At 47.5% G+C, this 18663-nt stretch overlaps 1 protein-coding gene across 1 annotated transcript in view; it reads right to left on the reverse strand.

The window, feature by feature from the left end:
* LOC311188190 (butyrophilin subfamily 3 member A2-like) overlaps window positions 1-18663 on the reverse strand; it is a gene marked incomplete at both ends in the record, with an annotated part of 59528 nt that overhangs the window by 28581 nt on the left and 12284 nt on the right. The window contains 6 exons of the mRNA XM_084259345.1: window positions 7053-7287; window positions 7977-8007; window positions 10715-10741; window positions 12287-12313; window positions 12683-12883; window positions 12996-13277. Of these exons, the coding sequence (XP_084115471.1) occupies window positions 7053-7287; window positions 7977-8007; window positions 10715-10741; window positions 12287-12313; window positions 12683-12883; window positions 12996-13277 (803 nt within the window). The remainder of the gene's footprint in view (window positions 1-7052; window positions 7288-7976; window positions 8008-10714; window positions 10742-12286; window positions 12314-12682; window positions 12884-12995; window positions 13278-18663) is intronic.

Below are 18663 nucleotides of genomic sequence, written 5' to 3' on the forward strand. Positions count from 1 at the left end.
GCTGCTCCCCTCAGCAGTGTACTTCAGTCCCTCTGCCTGCTCTGCTCCCCACTCTGGCTCTGGTGAATTCTCTCACCCTCCTGTGTTTCTGACTGTACCCAGGGCTTGTATAAATAAATAAACAAATCTTTAAAAAAAAAAAAAAAGAAAGAAAATTCCTAATAAGCCAGGAGGCGCCATAGCAGCTCCTGCTAAAGTATTTCTGTTTGTTTAGGGCTGATTCCCCTGGAGGTGACAATTGGTATGGAGCTGTTAGAGTGTGCATTGGAGAATAAGTCAACAACAATTTTTGACTGGTTGAGCTAGTAACCATGGCAGCACAAATAATGCACCTAGAAATAGTCAATGCTACAACTGTTAGGAGCAGCCCCTATATAAAAACGGGTTGCCTGGCTGTGGGTCCTCACCTGTGCGCTTAAAAGAGACTTATTAATACTCCACTACAGGCACACACAAAAGGTTAATAAAAGGTTTATTTACAAGGGATAGGGAAATGAGGAAATGTACAACTCAGGGAGACAATAGGGAAATAAAGTCTTTAATGCATCCTACCCGATCTGCCGACCTGGAGACCCAAAGGCACTCTAAGAGCTGGCCTAGCGCTGCGAGTTGGTGGAGATCCAAATAAAGGGAACTCCCCAAAACCCAGGTGTCTGGTTTTATATCAAACCTGGCTGCTTAATCCCACCCTCAAGTTCCAGCAATCTTCCATTTGGTGGTGATGGGATTTGTCTCTCCCAATGTCTTTTGGCTTTGGTCTGGAGTGGGCGAAGAGTCCACAAAGCCTATATGGAATTAGCTTTAGGATATCCTTTTCCCCCTAACTACTGATATGTCATGTATTAACCACTTTGAAAACCAAAAGCTATAACCATATCCGACCCTGCCCCTGATGAAATATTTGTAGTTCCTTAAAACAACAATCAGCAATCTTACAGAGAAAGAAATTGTCCCTTGATCTTAAGGTTAGCTACGGAAACTAGGATGACTAGATAAGTAGAGGAGTAATAGATAGAAAACTCTTTTGTTAGATTAGGAGTCTTCCTCCCTTAATTGAGAGCTGGGGGCTAGGGAAGAGTCAGTGTGGCTTGCCGGGCATTAATACCCTCCAGGCCCTTGGTTCCTTAATATTAAATCAATATTAAAATAATATACTATAGATGATGATTTCTATATGAAAGCTTTCTGTTTTTTTTTTTTTTTGCTTTAATCATTTGGTTATATGTTAGTCTAAACTTTATAGGTTATTTAGAAAAAGTCCCTTTATCTCCCTTCCCCCAGTTTACACCCTGCCCTTTGTTTCCCCCTAGCCCTTAGTTAATCCTTCACTATGGCAAACATAGAAATGTTAGTTGTAGTCACATAAGCTTTTTTGCTAGTAAAAAAAATGACTGTTTAAGGTAAATGACTACTCTAAGAAAATGTTTGTTTAGCAACTGAGCCTTCTTTAAAACAAAGAATAATAAATGTCATGACCTCTGCAGGCGGGCAAATAGACCCTTGGCTGTTCTTGAGAAAGATGTGATGACTGTTATCTTCCTGCCTTAATGCATATGCTTATGTACTCTCATGGTTTGCTTGAAATGTATAAATAAAGGGCTGCTGAGACCCTCAGCAAGATGATGTCTGCACCCTGATCAGGTGTCTGAGTCTCCTCACTCCCCTCCCCATTCCCCCTAATCCCTCAAATTTGTCCAAGCCTTCTCACCCTTATGGGAACCTCTGACTGCTGGTCCCTGGCAGTGTACACAATGATGTAAAAGATATTTAAAAAAAAAGAATTAGGGAATGAAGGTATATATTCCCTGAGGCATAACTCCGCTTCAGCCATAACAAAGACAGAGCTCTTTGTGTTAATTTTACAACATCAAAACATTGAGTTCCCACAGGGAGGCAGGAGACAAAGTCAGCATCTCTGTCCAGCAAAGCCTCACCCATTGGTCTATCCCACATGCTCCCCAAAATCAGCTGCCCTGAGCCCTGAGAGGGTGAAGGTCTCCCCTTTCATACAACACAACACACACACACACACACAGCTACACCCTTAAACCAGAAGCTTTTCTCCTCCACCTGCCCCTCCATTTTTACCCCCAGAGAGCCCATATTAGAAAGTTAGAGGACTCAATGCTCACACTCACTTTCTGGCAGCATCTTTTGACAGCCCGCTGCATGCATATGGGGCCAAGGGGGTTGTCTCACAATCGGGCCACATACAGGACACAGGGTGAAGTTGAGACACCACAGTCTCAAGTGGACCAGAATCTCAGACACACCCAGGGGAGAAGGAGGGGGGAGCCGGGACAGGAGGTGCTGATGAGAAGAGCCTTTACCCCCTTACTGAGAAAGGGACAGGAAAGGAGGAGCCTGTCAGGGAGGGACCTGGAGGAAACACCCCACCCCTCCTTCCTCCCAGAGGCCATCTGTTCCAAACCTAGTAAGCAGCTGCATCAAGAGGCCCTGGTGTGATGAGTCCTTAGGGAGGGTCCCCCAGATCACACAGCAGCCATGACACAGGGGAGGATGGAGAGAGGAGGGACAGACAGATGGACAAACACAAACAAGCATAGGGAGAAAGGGAAAGGGGGAAGGGGAGGGGGCTCCATCCCCAGAGCAGCCCCTGGGCCTCCAGACCCACAGACACCAGGCTGGTCACCCTGTGGGGCCACAGGGCCCCTGCCTCTGTCCCCATTCCTGGGGCAGCAGAGACTCCTGGAAACAGGGGTTCTCCTGGCCTGGGAGGGTGGGGGCTCCCATAATTTGTAACAATCCGGAGGCCAGGGTTCTACAAAGGTTCACCCCCAGGAGACTCCCTCAGGGACACCCCCATCCACCTCTGACTCCATAACCCATGAGATCACATAGGAAGGGAGGCCACTGTCACTTTCATTTAAAATCAAGAAGCAGAGGGTTTTCTTAAACCACATTTTGAGCTGGTGACAGGAAAGAGCCTTATGCATTCAATGTGCACAGCATGATGAGTTTGAAGACATGTAGACATGCATGGAACCATCCCTAAAATCTAGATCATAAGCACACCCATCACCTCCAAATATTTCCTTCCACTTGCTTTATTATAATTAGCATGTGTGTGTGTGTGTGTGTGTGTGTGTGTTGAGAATCCTGAAAATAATATCTAATCACTTAGCATATATTTTAGGTATACAATAAATTGATAGAACTACAGGCACTGGCTGCCCACAGAGAACTTTTCTAATGAACTTTCCAAAGAAGCAGAAATGGGAGCAAATGCAATAAGGACACAGACAAGGGTTCAGGACCAGACTCTGAGCTCTGTGTCCACATTATTCTGTAACCAGGGGCAGCTGCCTGGGGACCTGCACCCTCACTGGATGGACCAGCCTCAGCCCCTCCAGCCCCTCCTTCCCACATCTCCCCAGTGACCCCAGGCTCCTCCCCAGGGCCCTGGCTTCACCCTCCAGTTGCCCTCTGTCCCTTTGCCCCTCCCACCCCCTCCCCCTGCACTGCTTTCATCATGGCTCCTGCCACCCTGCCCACCAACTGTGGGGGTAAAGGATAAGAAAAGAAGGAAATAGATATAAATACAAATTAGCACACATGACTAGAAGAGAAAATATTAAATCTATTACAATGCTTCCTTTGTACTGGGTCACACACACTACTGATGCCTGACTCCTTCACGACTTCCCTTTCTCTATCTTATCCTCTCACCAGAAGAATGTCAGCCATCATGCACTCCTCCCTTTAGATCTGGTGCTCAGAATCCTGCTTCCTCTGGCAGCTGTGGTTCCTGTGACTCTTTGCCTCAGGACACAGAAGGACTGAGTCAGCACAGGAGCACCTGGAGCTCAGGTCACAGCTCCCCAAGTCCTCCCAAGTCTGAAAGTCACTTCTTCATTTTCAGCTTAAATCAGGAAGCAATTCACTTCTTTCCAGTGGGTGTTGACAAAAAAAGGGGAACTGTTGCGAGCCAGCCGCAGCAGTCTGGGTGTCAGGGGTTCCTGAAGGATGGGACGGCATTGGCGGAATCACGAGGAAAGGGGGAAGGGGATATGAGGAGACATGGACACTTGATCAGGGTGCAGGCATCGTCCTTCTGAGGGTCTCAGCAGTCCTTTATTTATACATTTCAAGCAAACCAGGAGAGTGCATAAGCATATGCATAAGTGATACAGTTAACAAGATTGTCTTTCCCCCATTTCTTGCAATTCCCCTTATCTAGCATTAACAGGATTGATGGCTTGTCTTTTTCATTTGTTGCAGCTTCCCCTCCCCTTGGGAAGAAAAACAAGCTGGCGCCCACCGGGTTCCCTGCAGACCCTTCCCCCTCGCCCTAAGAAAAACAAGTTGGCGATCACCCGTCTCTGTGCCTTGACACCTTCCCCTTCCCTTAAGATGAATGAGCTGACACCCATCCATCTCCCTGTTGAGCTGGCGCCCACTTGTCTCTGTGCAGACGCCTTCCCCCTCCCCTTCGCAGACCCCTACCCATCTCCCCCTGTATAAATACCCCTGCCCACGGTCAGAGAGCAGGACGGTGGTTTTTTGGACATGAGTCTGCCGCCCTCCTCATTTGTCGACAAATAAAACCGCTTTCCTTTTCCTCAAACTCAGTTTCCTTTTATTGGCTGAGGGAAACTGAGGCCGGCGTTCGGTAACATAAGGGCAGGAAGATAACAATCACATCTTTCTCAGGAACAGCCAAGGGTCTGTTTGCCCTCCTGCAGAGGTTGTAACATTTATTATTCTTTGTCTTAAAGAAGTCACAGTTGCTAAACAAAAGTGTTTTTAGAGTAGTCATTTACCTTAAACAACTAAACAGTCATTTTATTACTAGCAAAAAGCTTATGTGGCCACACTAACATTTCTATGTTTGCCATAATTAAGGATTAACTAAGGGCTAGGGGAAACAAAGGGCAGGAAGTTACTGGGGGAGGGGAAACAAAGAGATTATTTCTAACTAATCTATAAAGTTTGGACTAACATATAACTAATTGATTAATGCAAAAAACTGAAGGTTTTTATATAGAAATCATTATCTATAATATATTGTTTTCTTTTTATTTTTTTTCTTTTTTTTAAAGATTTATTTATTTATTTATACAAGCACTGGGTACAGTCAGAAGCGCGGGAAGGTGAGATAATTCACCAGAGCCAGAGCGGGGAGCAGAGCAGGCAGAAGGACCCAAGTACACTGCTGAGGGGAGCAGCGGGCGCTGCAAGAGAGGTCTGCATGCCATGCGAGACCCTCCTCCGGTGGCCGGGGAGCAGCCGGGGATCGAACCGGTGCTGCAGAGGCTGCAGGCAGCTTCGCAACCCAGCACTCAACCACTGCGCCACAGGGGAGGCCCTATAGTATATTGTTTTAATATTGATTTGCTATTAAGGAACCAAGGGCCTGCAGGGTGTTAATGCCAGGCAGGCCACACTGACTCTTCCCTAGCCCCCAGCTCTCGATTAAGGGAGGGATTCTCCTTATCTAAACAAAGAGTTTTCTACCTATTACTCCTCTACTTTATCTAGTCAGCCTAGTTTCAGTATTTAACTTTAAGATCAAGGGGCAATTTCCTCTTCCATAAGATTGCTGGTTGTTGTTTTAAGGAACTACAAATATTTCATCAGGGGCAGGGACAGAGATGGTTATAGCCTTTGATTCTCAAAAATGGTCAATATGTGACATATCAGTAGTTGTAACATTGACTATTTCCGAGTGCACTATTTGTGCTGGCGTGGTTACTAGCTCAACCAGTCACAAAATTGCTGTTGACTTATTCTTGAATGCATACTCTAACAGCTACCATACCAATTGTCACATCCAGGGGAATTAGCCCTAAACAAACAGGAAGAATTAAGCAGGAGTCAGTTATGGCGCCTCCCGGCTTATCAGGAATTTTTCTTTCACCTGGAGCATGGCTCCAGTCTGCCACCCAACTATCTTTAACTTTAAAGTAAAATAATTTCCTTCTCCAATTAGCCCTTGCCTCAAAAGACCACATCTCCACATCAAAGACTTGGCCAAGGGATGTTTACAGCCCTTTGTTCCCAGAAGTTTTTTCACTTGTTAATGTAATGCCAAATATTGAATTGCTGCCTTTTTGTCAAAGAACTACTAATTTTATTAAAAAATGTAATATTTGCATCATGCAGTACCATTTGTCATCAAATTGGTTATTGAGTGATTGATCAGTATTTGCAGTTTTACTTTTAAATGCATATTTTAGCAATGGTAGAAACTAGCCATAAACAAATGAGGAGAATCTTGGAGTCAGCTAACGAGATTCCTGATTTTTCAGAAATCTGCCCCATGCCCGGACTTTCGTCAGACGACATGAGTAGCATGGCTCCCCATAGGGAACCAAGATCCTTTCCCTATATACCCTAAATAAACATGACTCAAAATTTTTAGGGGAAGCAAACATTTAGAGAGGTTTGAAAATAAGTGTATTTGTTCCATTCCAGAATAAAAAAAAGCATAACAGGTGGAATATGAGGCTCCTCTAAAGGTCCATTATTTTCCATTTTGTTGAAAATGTTGGATGGCCAAGTATTCTACTCACATAGTCCAGAACCCTTAAAATAGATCTGGGGACCCCCATCAGCCTATAGTTACCTCAATACAAGCTAAAGTAAATGAAATAAACTCCAGTTAATTTAGAAGACTAATTCTGAGCTCATCCCTTTTTTCTCCAAAAACATGAAAATCCCATGAAATACTTTCTTTACCAAATGAAAAATGATCTGCCACGTAAAATTCATCCTACCCAAACCAGTTCAAAGTACCTGAATTTTAACCTTTGTGGCCTCAGCACAAGGCCTGACCTGACTGTTCTCTCAGCCACGGCCCAGGAATTTGCACCCAGAGCAGGAGGATGAGACTCCAGCATCTGGGACTCACTCACAGGTTTGTCCACAGGGAACCTGCAGCCCCAAGAAGAGCCCGGGGCAGAGCTGGGCAGGGAGGGGCCTCATGGGGACATGGTCTCATGGGTGCAGGAGAGGAGGGGGGCTTCAGGCCCTGGGGGAGCCCCATCCACACTAGAGCGTGAAGGGATCCCCTCCCCTGGGGGACTCACAGTATCCCCCAGGGGAGGAGGATTGTTCATGGGCACAGAGGGCTTCTGGGGCCCAGCCTCCAGGGGACAGAGGGTCATGGACACCTCTCCTAAATAGCAGGCAAAATATGGAAGGAGAGTCCCAGAGAAGGACTCAGGAGGGAAGGAGAAGATGTGGGAGCCATCAGTCATGTCATAGAAGGAGACGTCCCCATGAGCATAGTCCAGGAAAACCCCTATCCTGTGGGGTAACTGCCTAAGGGGTAGTGGAGTATCAGGGCCAGTACAGGCTGAAAAACCTGTTTTTTTCTGCTCCACAACCCAGTACCCATTCAGGGGGGTCTCAGTACTGAGTTTTGTTTTCTTATCTTTCCTCCAGACCCCTAAGTTCCACCAGCTCCTGTCTCCACTCCTGACCTCTACTTCCCAGTAACAGCGCCCTGATCTGATGCCCTCATGACCCAAAGCATGAATTCCTTTTTTGATGTCAACTTGGTTACAGGTCAGACTCTTCCTGTCATGAGAGATCACAGCTCTGGAATTTGAAGATTCTGGATCCACAGTGACAGACCCTGAAGAGAGAGGGACCCATTAGTCAAGTTGTCCCTGCCCCATAACGAGGGCAAACACCACCTCACCCCAGCTACTTAGCTATATGAGGGCAGGGATATGCTCCCTGAAATGAAAACCTAGTGACTTCAGCCCACAGTCCCCCAAGCAAGGGAGGAAGCTACAAGACTAATTGGGGGTCAGAAATATCCAGGACCAGCCTGAACTCCAAGGACTAAAGGGCCCCTTCAGCACCCACGACAAGTCACCTCCCAGCCCAGCTATGTGACATCACAGCTGCACCCACCCCACCCCCACAGAGGGTGCAGAATCTGTGCCCACACAGAACAGAAGGAAAGGCCAGAAGCTGAGAAGCCCCAGAGAGAACAGAGTCACTCACAGGCCTGGAACTGCTCCTTCCGCCAGTCTGCAAGAGACAAACATGTCACATGAGGGACTCTAGATACTCACAAATCAGGGCCCATGCCTAGTTTTCTACAAGACAGTGATGCAGAATTCACAGGGGAAAATATTTGGAAACATTTAGTTGATCCATTTAACTTTTAGATTCATACACATGTGCACACACACACACAGTTGTTATGCTGCAAATTTTCCATGAATATTAAGCCACAAAGCTTATCATTTAGGGACTGAGAGGCTAGACACCAACTGAATGGAACGATCTTTACCCAGATACAACCATCAAATTATACTTTAGAAGTCACCAGTTGCACACGCATCCTGGGAACTAGGTCTTATTGAGTAGGTTCTAGGGAGATGAAAATGTTAAGGACTGCACAAACTTATAAAGAAATAAAGGGCTAATGTGCAGCTTCTTTCTGAGGCACAGGTAAGAGAGCTACAAGTAGCCCATGCCTATGTGCGGCCTGATGCTCCTGCCTCCTGGAATAGCAAATGCTTGTGGAAGCCTGGAGATGTGGGGGTTGGTGGGCAGAGCTTTTCCCTTTGATTGTGAATAAATCTGTTTGTCAAACAAAGGGAGAGAGAGAGAGAGAGAGAGAGAGAGAGAGAGAGAGAATGACACAACGTGACTGAGCTGCATGTGGGGGTGACTGACATGAGTGAGGAGACTCAGGACACTTAGTAGAGGGTCCTGTTCACTCAGGAGGGGGTGGGGAGGGGTCTAGAGAGGAGAGAGATGTGCAGAGTAGGGAACATGGACACACACTGAGAAGAGCAAGCACTAGTGACATCTCTGCACATTTGAATGGGTGGTGAGAACAAAACCATCCTCCAAATAGAGAAGACACAGAAATATTGGATTAATTGAACTATCTTTTGCAAGAATAGCCCAGAGAGATTCAAGCATCCAAGAAGAACCTGTCCATATAAGCAGAATCAATCATCCAAAATTGTCCAAGTCCTCGTCCCAGAACCTGTAAATATGTGTCCTGAACAGAGGAAAGAGAAATCTGTAGGTGGGACAGAGACGGGACCTGAAACAGGGAGATTATTAAGGATCATCAGGGGGAACAAATCACATGAACATCAACAGCTGTAACCCCTACACCTGTGCTCAGAGACAGTCACATGGTGAGGGCAGCAGGGCCATAAAGAGGCTGCAGGGCAGGCTGTGTAGACAAAGGATGGGGGTCCCCAGTCAATGCAGGGGGCCCTAGATCCTGGGAGAGGAAGGGGCTCCTGGAAAGAAGTAGCTGCCAGACCCTGGAGTTAGTCCCAGGACACGGTCTCAGGTCTCGCCCTGCAGGCGTGTGAGATGATAAACTGTGTGGGTGACACTGCTCAGGGTGTGGTGACATGTGTCAGCAGCAGCTGGAGTTGTGATGCCCCATGTGGGGGCCCAGGCAGCGTGAGCAGGGCCCTGGCAGGGGAGGGTCTGGAGGGAGCACCAGGACCCCATGATGCATGTGGAGAGATGAGGACCCAGGAGTGTCAATGCTCTGGGGGGAGAAGGAGGAGAGAGAGGGGCCTGGAGAGCAGGGAGGGAGGGAAGGACGGGTGAGGAGAGGACAAGGAGGTGGGACAGGAGGAAGGAGCCAGAAGTTTCATCAATTTGCTGACCAGAGACAGACCCAGATCCTGACTCTGCTGTGGAGGGAGGGTCACCCACAGGCCCTAATGACCAGACAGGATGTGCCTGCCCCCCTCAGCACGTGCCACACAGGATCATAGACCAGTGGCTCTAGGAGAGCCCCTGAAATGACTGGAAGGGGAGCACAGACTTCTGTCCCCAAGCATCCTAAGGCCATGTCCTCTCCCTGCCCTGGAAAGGAGGAAGCAGGTCATTCCCCAACACTCAGGTCAGACACAGCATGACTCAGAGAGGCCATCAGGGGAAAGCTTGAGTTTCCCAACTGTGAGGAGAGAGGGGGAGAGAGGAGAATCCAGGAGCAACATTTATAACATAATTAACATTTTCTTGTGCACGTTGTGTATAAATGTGTGATACTACACCTATACAAGTTTAGTGAGAGAAATTACATTTCCATATTGTTGAGACGCTTGATTAAAAAAACAAAACATAAAATGATGAGGTGGCCCACATGACATCCTTTAAAAAATTATATTTTGACCTCCCTGGTGGCACAAGGGTTAAGTCTCATCATTATCAAGTTATCACTTGTAGGGCCTCCCCAGTGGTGCAGTGGTTGAGCGCTGGGTTGTGAAGCTGCCCACAGCCTCTGCAGCGCCAGTTTGATCCCCTGCTGCTCCCCGGCCACCGAAGGAGGGTCCCACATGGTGCACAGACCTCTTCTGCCGCCCACTGCTCCCCTCAGCAGTGTACTTCGGTCCTTCTGCCTGTTCTGTTCCCCACTCTGGCTCTGGTGAATTCTCTCACCCTTCTGCGTTCCTGACTGTACCCAGTGCTTGTATAAATAAATAAATAAATCTTAAAAAAATGCATAGACTTAAATTCAGCAAAGACAGCAATGATGGTAAAGAAGACAACAGTATGATCCTCACTGTGTAGAAATAAATACACAGGAGAATCAGGGTGACTCTCTCAGGACAGGACTCTGCAGTTCTCAGATGGAGGCTACAGAGTGAGAGGAGATCAGGGACCTGAGCCCCTTCCTGGTGGAGTCTCTGATAGAGAAGGGGCAGTGGGGGGGTCTGGGAGGGGTCCCAGGCCCCTCAGGGCCACTCACCTGCATACAGCTGGGCCTTCCTCCAGGCTGAAAGGGAACACACAGGTGAGACCTCAGCACAACCAGCTGCTCATGTGACCCACAGGCCCTGTGGTCCCCCTGTTCTTCAGGTGAGACTCTCTGGGGGGTAGAGGGGAGAGACCAGAAAAGTCATGACCTCCTGCCCTGTGCAGACAGCAGGGGGTGGTGGGGAAACCCCTGGGTCAGGCCAGGAACCTGTAGGACAGACTTATCCATGCCTGCCTGCTGCTGCTATGGGGCTTTGGGCAAGTCACTGAGCTACTCTGGGCCTCAAATACTCCAATTTAACTTGCTAATCAGTTTTACAACACAGAATCAAATATTGTATATGGGGAGATATTTTTTTAATGTATTACATTACATATACATAAGTATCATATTAGGTATTTTCTAGAAATATATCAAGGAAATTCATCTTTTTTTTTTTTTTAAAGATTTATTTATATAAGCACGGGCACAGTCAGAAGCACAGGAGGGTGAGAGAACTCACAAGAGCCAGAGCGGGGAGCAGAACAGTCAGACAGACGGAGGACACTGCTGAGGGGAGCAGCGGGCGGCAGGAGAGGTCTGCGCGCCAGGTGGGACCCTCGCCCACGGCCGGGGATCAAACTGGCGCTGCAGAGACTGCAGGCAGCTTCGCAACCCAGCGCTCAACCGCTGCTCTACTGGGGAGGCCCCAAGGAAATTCATCTTCAATGAAGTATTTCTAGAAGTCTCCTGGGAGATTGAAAATTTCCCACTTCTTCCCATGCAGGGTCACCTCATCCACTCCCATCACCATTGATCAGCATCTTCAGGAATGGAACAGACCCTCTTTGGGTGGGGTTTGGGGAGAGAGGGCAGGAGGAGGTCAACTCCAAACATCCAGCGCCCATTGATTTATTTATTTTTTTTATTATTTTTTTTTTTTAAATAGAGGCATGTTTTATTTATTTATTTATTTGTTTGTTTTGTTTATACATGCACTGGGTACAGTCAGAAGCGCGGGAGGGTGAGAGAATTCACCAGAGCCAGAGCGGGGAGCAGAGCAGGCAGAAGGACCGAGGTACACTGCTGAGGGGAGCAGCGGGCGGCAGGAGAGCTCTGCGAGCCATGTGGGACCCTCCTCCGGTGGCCGGGGAGCAGCCGGGGATCGAACCGGCGCCGCTGAGGCCGCGGGCAGCTTCGCAACCCAGCGCTCAACCGCTGCGCCACCGGGGAGGCCCAGCGCCCATTGATTTATGAAACCTCAGAGCAGCTGGCTGTTGCTTCCAGGTGCTGACTAAGAACAAGAGCCACTGAATCCTAGAGAGCAAGCACTGTGGTGGGCAAGTCAGGGTTAGAATGAGACCCAGGATGCAGGAGACTTCAAGGGTGACCAACCCACCAGGTTACCAAGACATGGGGGTAAACAGCACAGAGATACGGGAGAGCTCGTGGAGCAGGTCCTGTCTTCCACCAGCTCCCACTTCCACCCCAGGGATGAGTCCACATGTCTGTACTTAGACAAGGGAAAGTAGGGACCCCTGAGCACAGGGGACAGGGACCCACGACACCTGGAGCATCACTCACCAGCCAGGTAAGCTGCCTTCCTCTGGTCTGAAAGACAACACAAGACACAGGTGAGCTAAGAACCGGAATGTCTCCTACGAAGGGGACACGGAGAGTGCAGGAGGGAGAACAGAGCTTACCTAGAATTGCCTGGAGTTCATCTGAAAGTGAATTAAAAAAAGTAAGCATAAACTGTCCCTAAGAACAAAATCTGTGTGCCTAGAGAACCCACAAAAAAGAATCTCTCTGTGTCCTAGAATTCTAATTAGAGATCCAATTAGCTACAACCTCTACTGTCCTCCCTCGGTCTCTTCAGCTACCTGCTCTGAAACCCTAGACTTTGGCTCAGCCATAGGCTTGTCACTCTCAGCACCCTCTGCCATACTCACCAGCCTGGCCCCACCCATCCTGCCTTACTTGTGTCTTTCAGGGCCTTTTCCTTGGTCTGTCTGTCCTCCTCCTTAGCCTGATGTAGATTCCTCTGTTCATGAATCTCCTGCTTCTGTGAGGAATGTTCTCTCTGGGTGTAGCAGGCAGCCCCCAGGAGCAGGAGCAGCAGCAAGGGCAGGCTCACCAGGAAAGCCGGCTTCCAGGGAGAGGCCCGGGGGAAGAAGGGTTCTGAAGCCAGAGAACCCACAGAGACGGCATCAGGACACAGCCCTGCCCAGCACACCTGGGGGTGCTGCCCCCCCCACCCCCGATACTGCAGGGATTGGGGAGCAGTGCTGACCTGGGATGACAATGGCCATGGCCTTCTCCTGGCTCAGGACAGGGTTGAGGATGGAGCAGGTCATGCTCCCCGCAGAGCTGTCTCTCACCACCAGAGTGGCCTCCACGCTGAACAGCCCCTCAGTGTCCTGGGCCTGGACCTGGGAGAATTCCAGGAACTGCTCCTCACGGTGGTGTCTCCACTGCACCTGGGGCTCCGGGAACCAGCCCGAGGCTGTGCACACCACGCGTACCCCATCCTCCTCTGGCCCTGAGATGTACACTTGGGGGGCAGAGCCCACACCTGCGGAGGGAGATAAGAACCAGGTGGGGCAGGAACCACCTGTGCACATACCTCCAGGGGAGACTGTCAAGGTACATTCTGGGGGTTCCAAGGCAAGACTACCCATGGAGGCCAAGATGATGACCTGAATCTCTAACTATCTACCTATTATTTTTTTATAATTACATAAACATGTTCAAAACAATGTAGAATTCTTTTCTTCTGAGAAGCTACAACTTATAATCCATGAACAGTTCTATTTTCTCATTTCTAACCAACATCTCACCCACCACAGTGCAACTGTTATACTGTAGCCCTGATATAAAACAGGTTGCCTGGCTGTGGGTCCTCACCCGTGCGCTTAAAAGGGACTTATTAATACTCCACTACAGGCACACACAAAAGGTTAATAAAAGGTTTATTTAGAAGGGAAGGGCAAATGAGGAAATGTACAACTCAGGGAGAAAATAGGGAAATAAAGTCTTTAATGCGTCCTACCAGATCCAAAGACCTGGAAACCCAAAGGCACTCTCAGAGCTGGCTGGACGCTGCAAGCTGGCAGATAGCCAAAAGTGGGGGATCCCCTTCAAAGTCCACGCGTCTGGCTTTATACCAACCTGGCTGCTTAACCCCACCAGGGAAGGTGGGTGGGATTTGGAGTGGGGGGGTGTGGAGTCCACAAAGCCTGTATGGAAATAGCTTTAGGACATCCTTTTCCCCCTAACACAGCTTCTCCTATTCCATTCTGTTCTGGGTGATTCTTTGGCAGCCCCAATCTCCTCACTCTTCTAATCCAATCTCCCTTCAGCACAGGATACTCCTATGAGGAGCCATGCTACTCATGTCCTCTGACAAAGGGCCAGGCATGGGGCAGATTCCTGAAAAGTTAGGTATCTCTTAGCTGACTCCTGCTAGATTCTCCTCATTTGTTTATGGCTAGTTTCTACCATTGCATAAATATGCATTTAAAAGTAAAACTGCAAACACCCATCAATTACTGAATAACCAATTTGATGGCAAATGGCACTGCATGATACAAATATTACGTTTTTACAAAATTAGTAGTTCTATGTCAAAAGGCAGCAATTCAACATTTTGCTTTACATTAACAAGTGAAAAAACTTCTGGGAACAAAAGGCTGTAAAAATCCCTGGCCCAGGTTTTTAGTATGGATATGTGGCCTTTTGAGGCAAGGTCTAATTGGAGAAGGAAATTCTTTTACCTTAAGGTTAATAATAGCATTTAAGTGTCAGAGGTGAGCCAGGCTCCTAGTATGAGAAAACTGATAAGCCAGATGACGCCATAGTCGACTCCTACTAAATTATTCCAGTTTATCTAGGACTAATTCCCATGGTTATAGCAATTGGTAGGGTAGCTGTTAGAGTGTACATTCAAGAATAAATCAACAGCAGTTTTGTGAATGATTGAACTAGCTATAGCCATCTTTGGCCATGCCTCTGATGAAATATTTCTAATTTCTTATAACTATAAATAACAATCAGCAATCTTACAGAGAAAGGAATGTTCCCTTGATCATAAAGTTAGATACAGAAACTAGGCTGACTAAATAAGTAGAGGAGTGATAGGTAGAAAACTCTTTGTTTAGATTAGGAGAATTCCTCCCAAACTGAGAGCTGGGGGCTGGGGAAGAGTCAGTGCGGCTTGCCTGGAATGAACGCCCTCCAGGCCCTTGGTTCCTTAATATCCAATCAATATTAAAACAATATACTATAGATAAAGACTTCTATATAAAAGCCTTCTGTTTTTTGCTTTAATCATTTGGTTATATGTTAATCTAAACTTTATAGGTTAGAAAAAATCCCTTTGTCTCCCTTCCTCCCAGGTAACTTCCTGCCCTTTGTTTCTCCTAGCCCTTAGTTAATCCCTTCACTATAGTAAACACAGAAATGTTAGTGCAGCCACTTAAGCCATTTGCTAGTAATAAAATGACTGGTAGTTTAAGGTAAATGACTACTCTGAGAAACTTCTTTCTAGCAAATGCGTCTCCTTTAAATCAAAATGATAAATGTCACAACCCCAGCGACACTTTTGTTTAGCAAATGTCCCTCCTTTAAATCAAATATAATAAATGTCACAATCTCTGTGAAAGGTGAAAGGTCCATGCAGGAGGCCGGAATGCAAAAGCCTACCAGGAAGCCCACCTCTGGGGCAGGAATGCATGTGGATACCTGCCTGGAGGACTCAGACAATGAGCCTCCCCAGTCCCCCTATGAGTCTCTTCTCAGACAAAGAATCTCTACCTGCCCCACGAACTTTTTCACACCCTACAAACTTTTCCCGCCATACGAACCCAACTTCCCACCTGACCACTCCTTACCCTATAAAACCCTGCTTCCCCCTAACAACGTGTGTGGCCTCACTGACCCCCACCATGGGTGTGTGAGGTCCACCTGGGCACAATAAACTTTCCCTCCCTTTGAGAAATTTAGCCTGGCTCTCCTTTTCTTTACTTCACTGAACCTTTCAAAAGGGTAAATAACCCTGTTGTTCTGGGAAAGACGCAATTGTTATCTTCCCTAATGCACATGCACTCTCCCAGTTTGCTTGAAATGTATAAATAAAGGGCTGCTGAGACTCTCAGCAGGAAGATGCCTGCACCCTGACTGAGTGTCTGTGTCTCCTCACTCCTTCCCCCTTCCCCCGACCCCCTTCCCCTGCAATTTCACTGATGTTATCCCATCCTTCAAGGAACCCTGACAGGCAGGCTGCTGTGGCGGGCACACAGCACACTCCTGATTTCATCCTGAGATTGTAACAGGGTGGTCCCCAGGAAAGGGGGAGGTTCCCTGCCCCACCCAAGGGAGGGTGTAGCTGAGAAGGGAGAGGAGAAGCTGCAGAGGAGACTGAGGAAGAAAGCAGGATGGAGCCAGAAGACCTGGAGGAGGCACATGGAGCCTAGAGACACGTGAAGAAACTGCACTTGTCTTTTGGTCATGAACTGGGTGACACAGATGTGGGTGAGACACATGGGGAGGTGACAATGGCAGCTTTTATCTTGATGTTAATTTTGCTCTTTTCCTTCCAGGCTAGTCTGGTTGTTTCTGACCCTTTTCTGTGGGTCCCCACTGGAAGATGCTTTAGACTTGTGGCAGGCTTTGGGGCCTTATTCTGGGCCGATCCCATATGGATGGACTTTTACCCATGAGGGAACAGGTAACTTTGGGTGCTTCATTTAGAAACCAGACTCTTTGCCTTACCTGTATTGTTTCCTAGTTTTATTAAAGTTCCTTCCCATTAAAGTCTCATATGTTTTGTGTTGATGTGGCAAATGGCGAAACCCATTTAGAATAGGCAGGTTTGCGGGGTTTGGGCTGCCCCTCTCTCTGCCCTATAACAAAACCCCCTCCACCATGGTTTGGTTTCTCTTCCATTGAGAGTGATTTGTTGCCACTTAGACCCCCTCCTGAGCCTCTTTCCTGACTTATCTCCCTCACCTGCTCCTGGAAGGCAGAACACTCCCTGGGTTCAGTCCTTAAAGCTCCATATTATCTCACACTCTTTCCCAGGGCTTCTTCTCCCTCAGCTTCTGTGTCTCCTCACACATCACTTCCAGATATCACCCCACCAGCCTCCCCAACCGTCCTCCCTGATTGCTCCAGCCCTGTGGGTTATGTCTACCAGGATTCCTCACATGCTTCATACTGGAATTCCTACATCTGAACTCATGATTTTCCCTTATCTGTGGTAAATTGATTATAAAAATGTCCCTAATTCTTCATGCTTCTTCATATCTATCTTATACTCCCCCCTACACATGTTATTTCACTCACATTCTGACACTGGATTCAATCACGTGACTTCATTTATCTAATGTGAGATGAGCTAATATGACCCAGCAGAAGTTTAAAAGTGCTGTCCCATGGGTCTCCCCTTCTGCCATCTCCATGGAAGGACATCATAGTCCAGATGCTGGAGGATAAGTTCATGGAGCAGGGCCTGTCACCAGCCTTTCCCCCTGAAGCTGTCCTCCCTTAGCTAGGAGCCAGTCAACACCATTCATGTGAAAAAGTCTGTATGTTGACATTTTCATCTGACCAAAAGATAGAGTAGTAAGGCAAGTGGATATCAATCAAGTACATCCCATGTGAGCTAAAGTCCCCATCGGCCCAATGTTAATACAAGTCCATCACTATAGGCCACTGAGATTTTTCCTGTGGTTATTTGTTACACAGCAGCATTATGGTGACAGATAACTGATACACATTATTAATGTTCCTGACATTAAGTAACAAACAGACTCTACAAACGGTTGGAAGCCTCTGCAATACCCTCTTCCACTTTGAACTGTGACCTATTTCTATACATTCAATTTGGTCTTATTTCTTTTTTTTTGTAATGATTTATTTATTTATGCATACAAGAGCTGGGGTACAGGCCAGAAATGTGGGGGGTGAGAGGATTCACCAGAGACAGAGTCTGCAATAGAACAGGTTTACTGACTGATCTACACTGCTGAGAGGAGCAGCAGGCGAGAAAGGAGAGGCCTGCTGCACCATGTAGGTTGCTCCCTGACAGCCCTGGGATCAAACTCATGCTGCAGAGGCTGTGGATTGCTTCATAGTGTGTTGCTTAACCCCTATTGTCACCAGGGAGGCCCTGCATACAATTTGGTCTTATTTCTAAGCCTCACAAGTGGCTGACCTCCTGTCCACCCACTGCCACTGTGTGAAGACAGGCATCCTCCTCTCCACCATAACTGTACTCCTCACCTCCAGATATTGTCCCCGTCCTTGTCCTCCCCACTACCGCCAGAGTCATCATGCTAAGTGCTGCTGTGCTGAAAATCTTCTACAGCTCCACATGCAAACATCACAAGCACTAGGACTCCTCATCTGTGACTCCTCCCCAGCCTCTTCTCTCTGCATTGCTCACACTTTTACACCTGTGCCCTCAAGGCCTAACACCCCAAACTAAAGACTCTTAACTGCTGTTGTCCACAGTCACCAGGCTCTGTGGACTCCATTGTCCTTTCTACATCTGCTCTGAGGGGCTTAATAGACCCTGTAAGATAAAATGATGCCCCAGTTCAAATATCTACATCATATGGAGGTTTTTATGATTACCTTTGGGAGCATTCATCAGCCACCCTTGACCTCTCCGCCATGTACTCACAACATTTTTTTATGAGAGTATTGTCACCTCACAACACCCTGCCCCTCATTCTCCCACCAGCCATGAGGACTCCATGTGAGTAGATCACACACCAAACATACTCTCACCCCAGGTCATTCACACAGGCTGTGCCTTCATGTAGAAATTCCCTTCCCTGTAACGTACAACATGCCTGTAGCCAACATTGCTGTGTGATGTGTAGGGAAGTTGTTAAAGGACAAACTCCAAAGAATTTTTTCTCACAATGAGGAAATTTCCCCCTTTTTGCTTCTTT

Source organism: Talpa europaea (assembly GCF_964194135.1).
Source record: "Talpa europaea genome assembly, chromosome: 2".
Classification (NCBI taxonomy): Eukaryota; Metazoa; Chordata; class Mammalia; order Eulipotyphla; family Talpidae; genus Talpa; species Talpa europaea.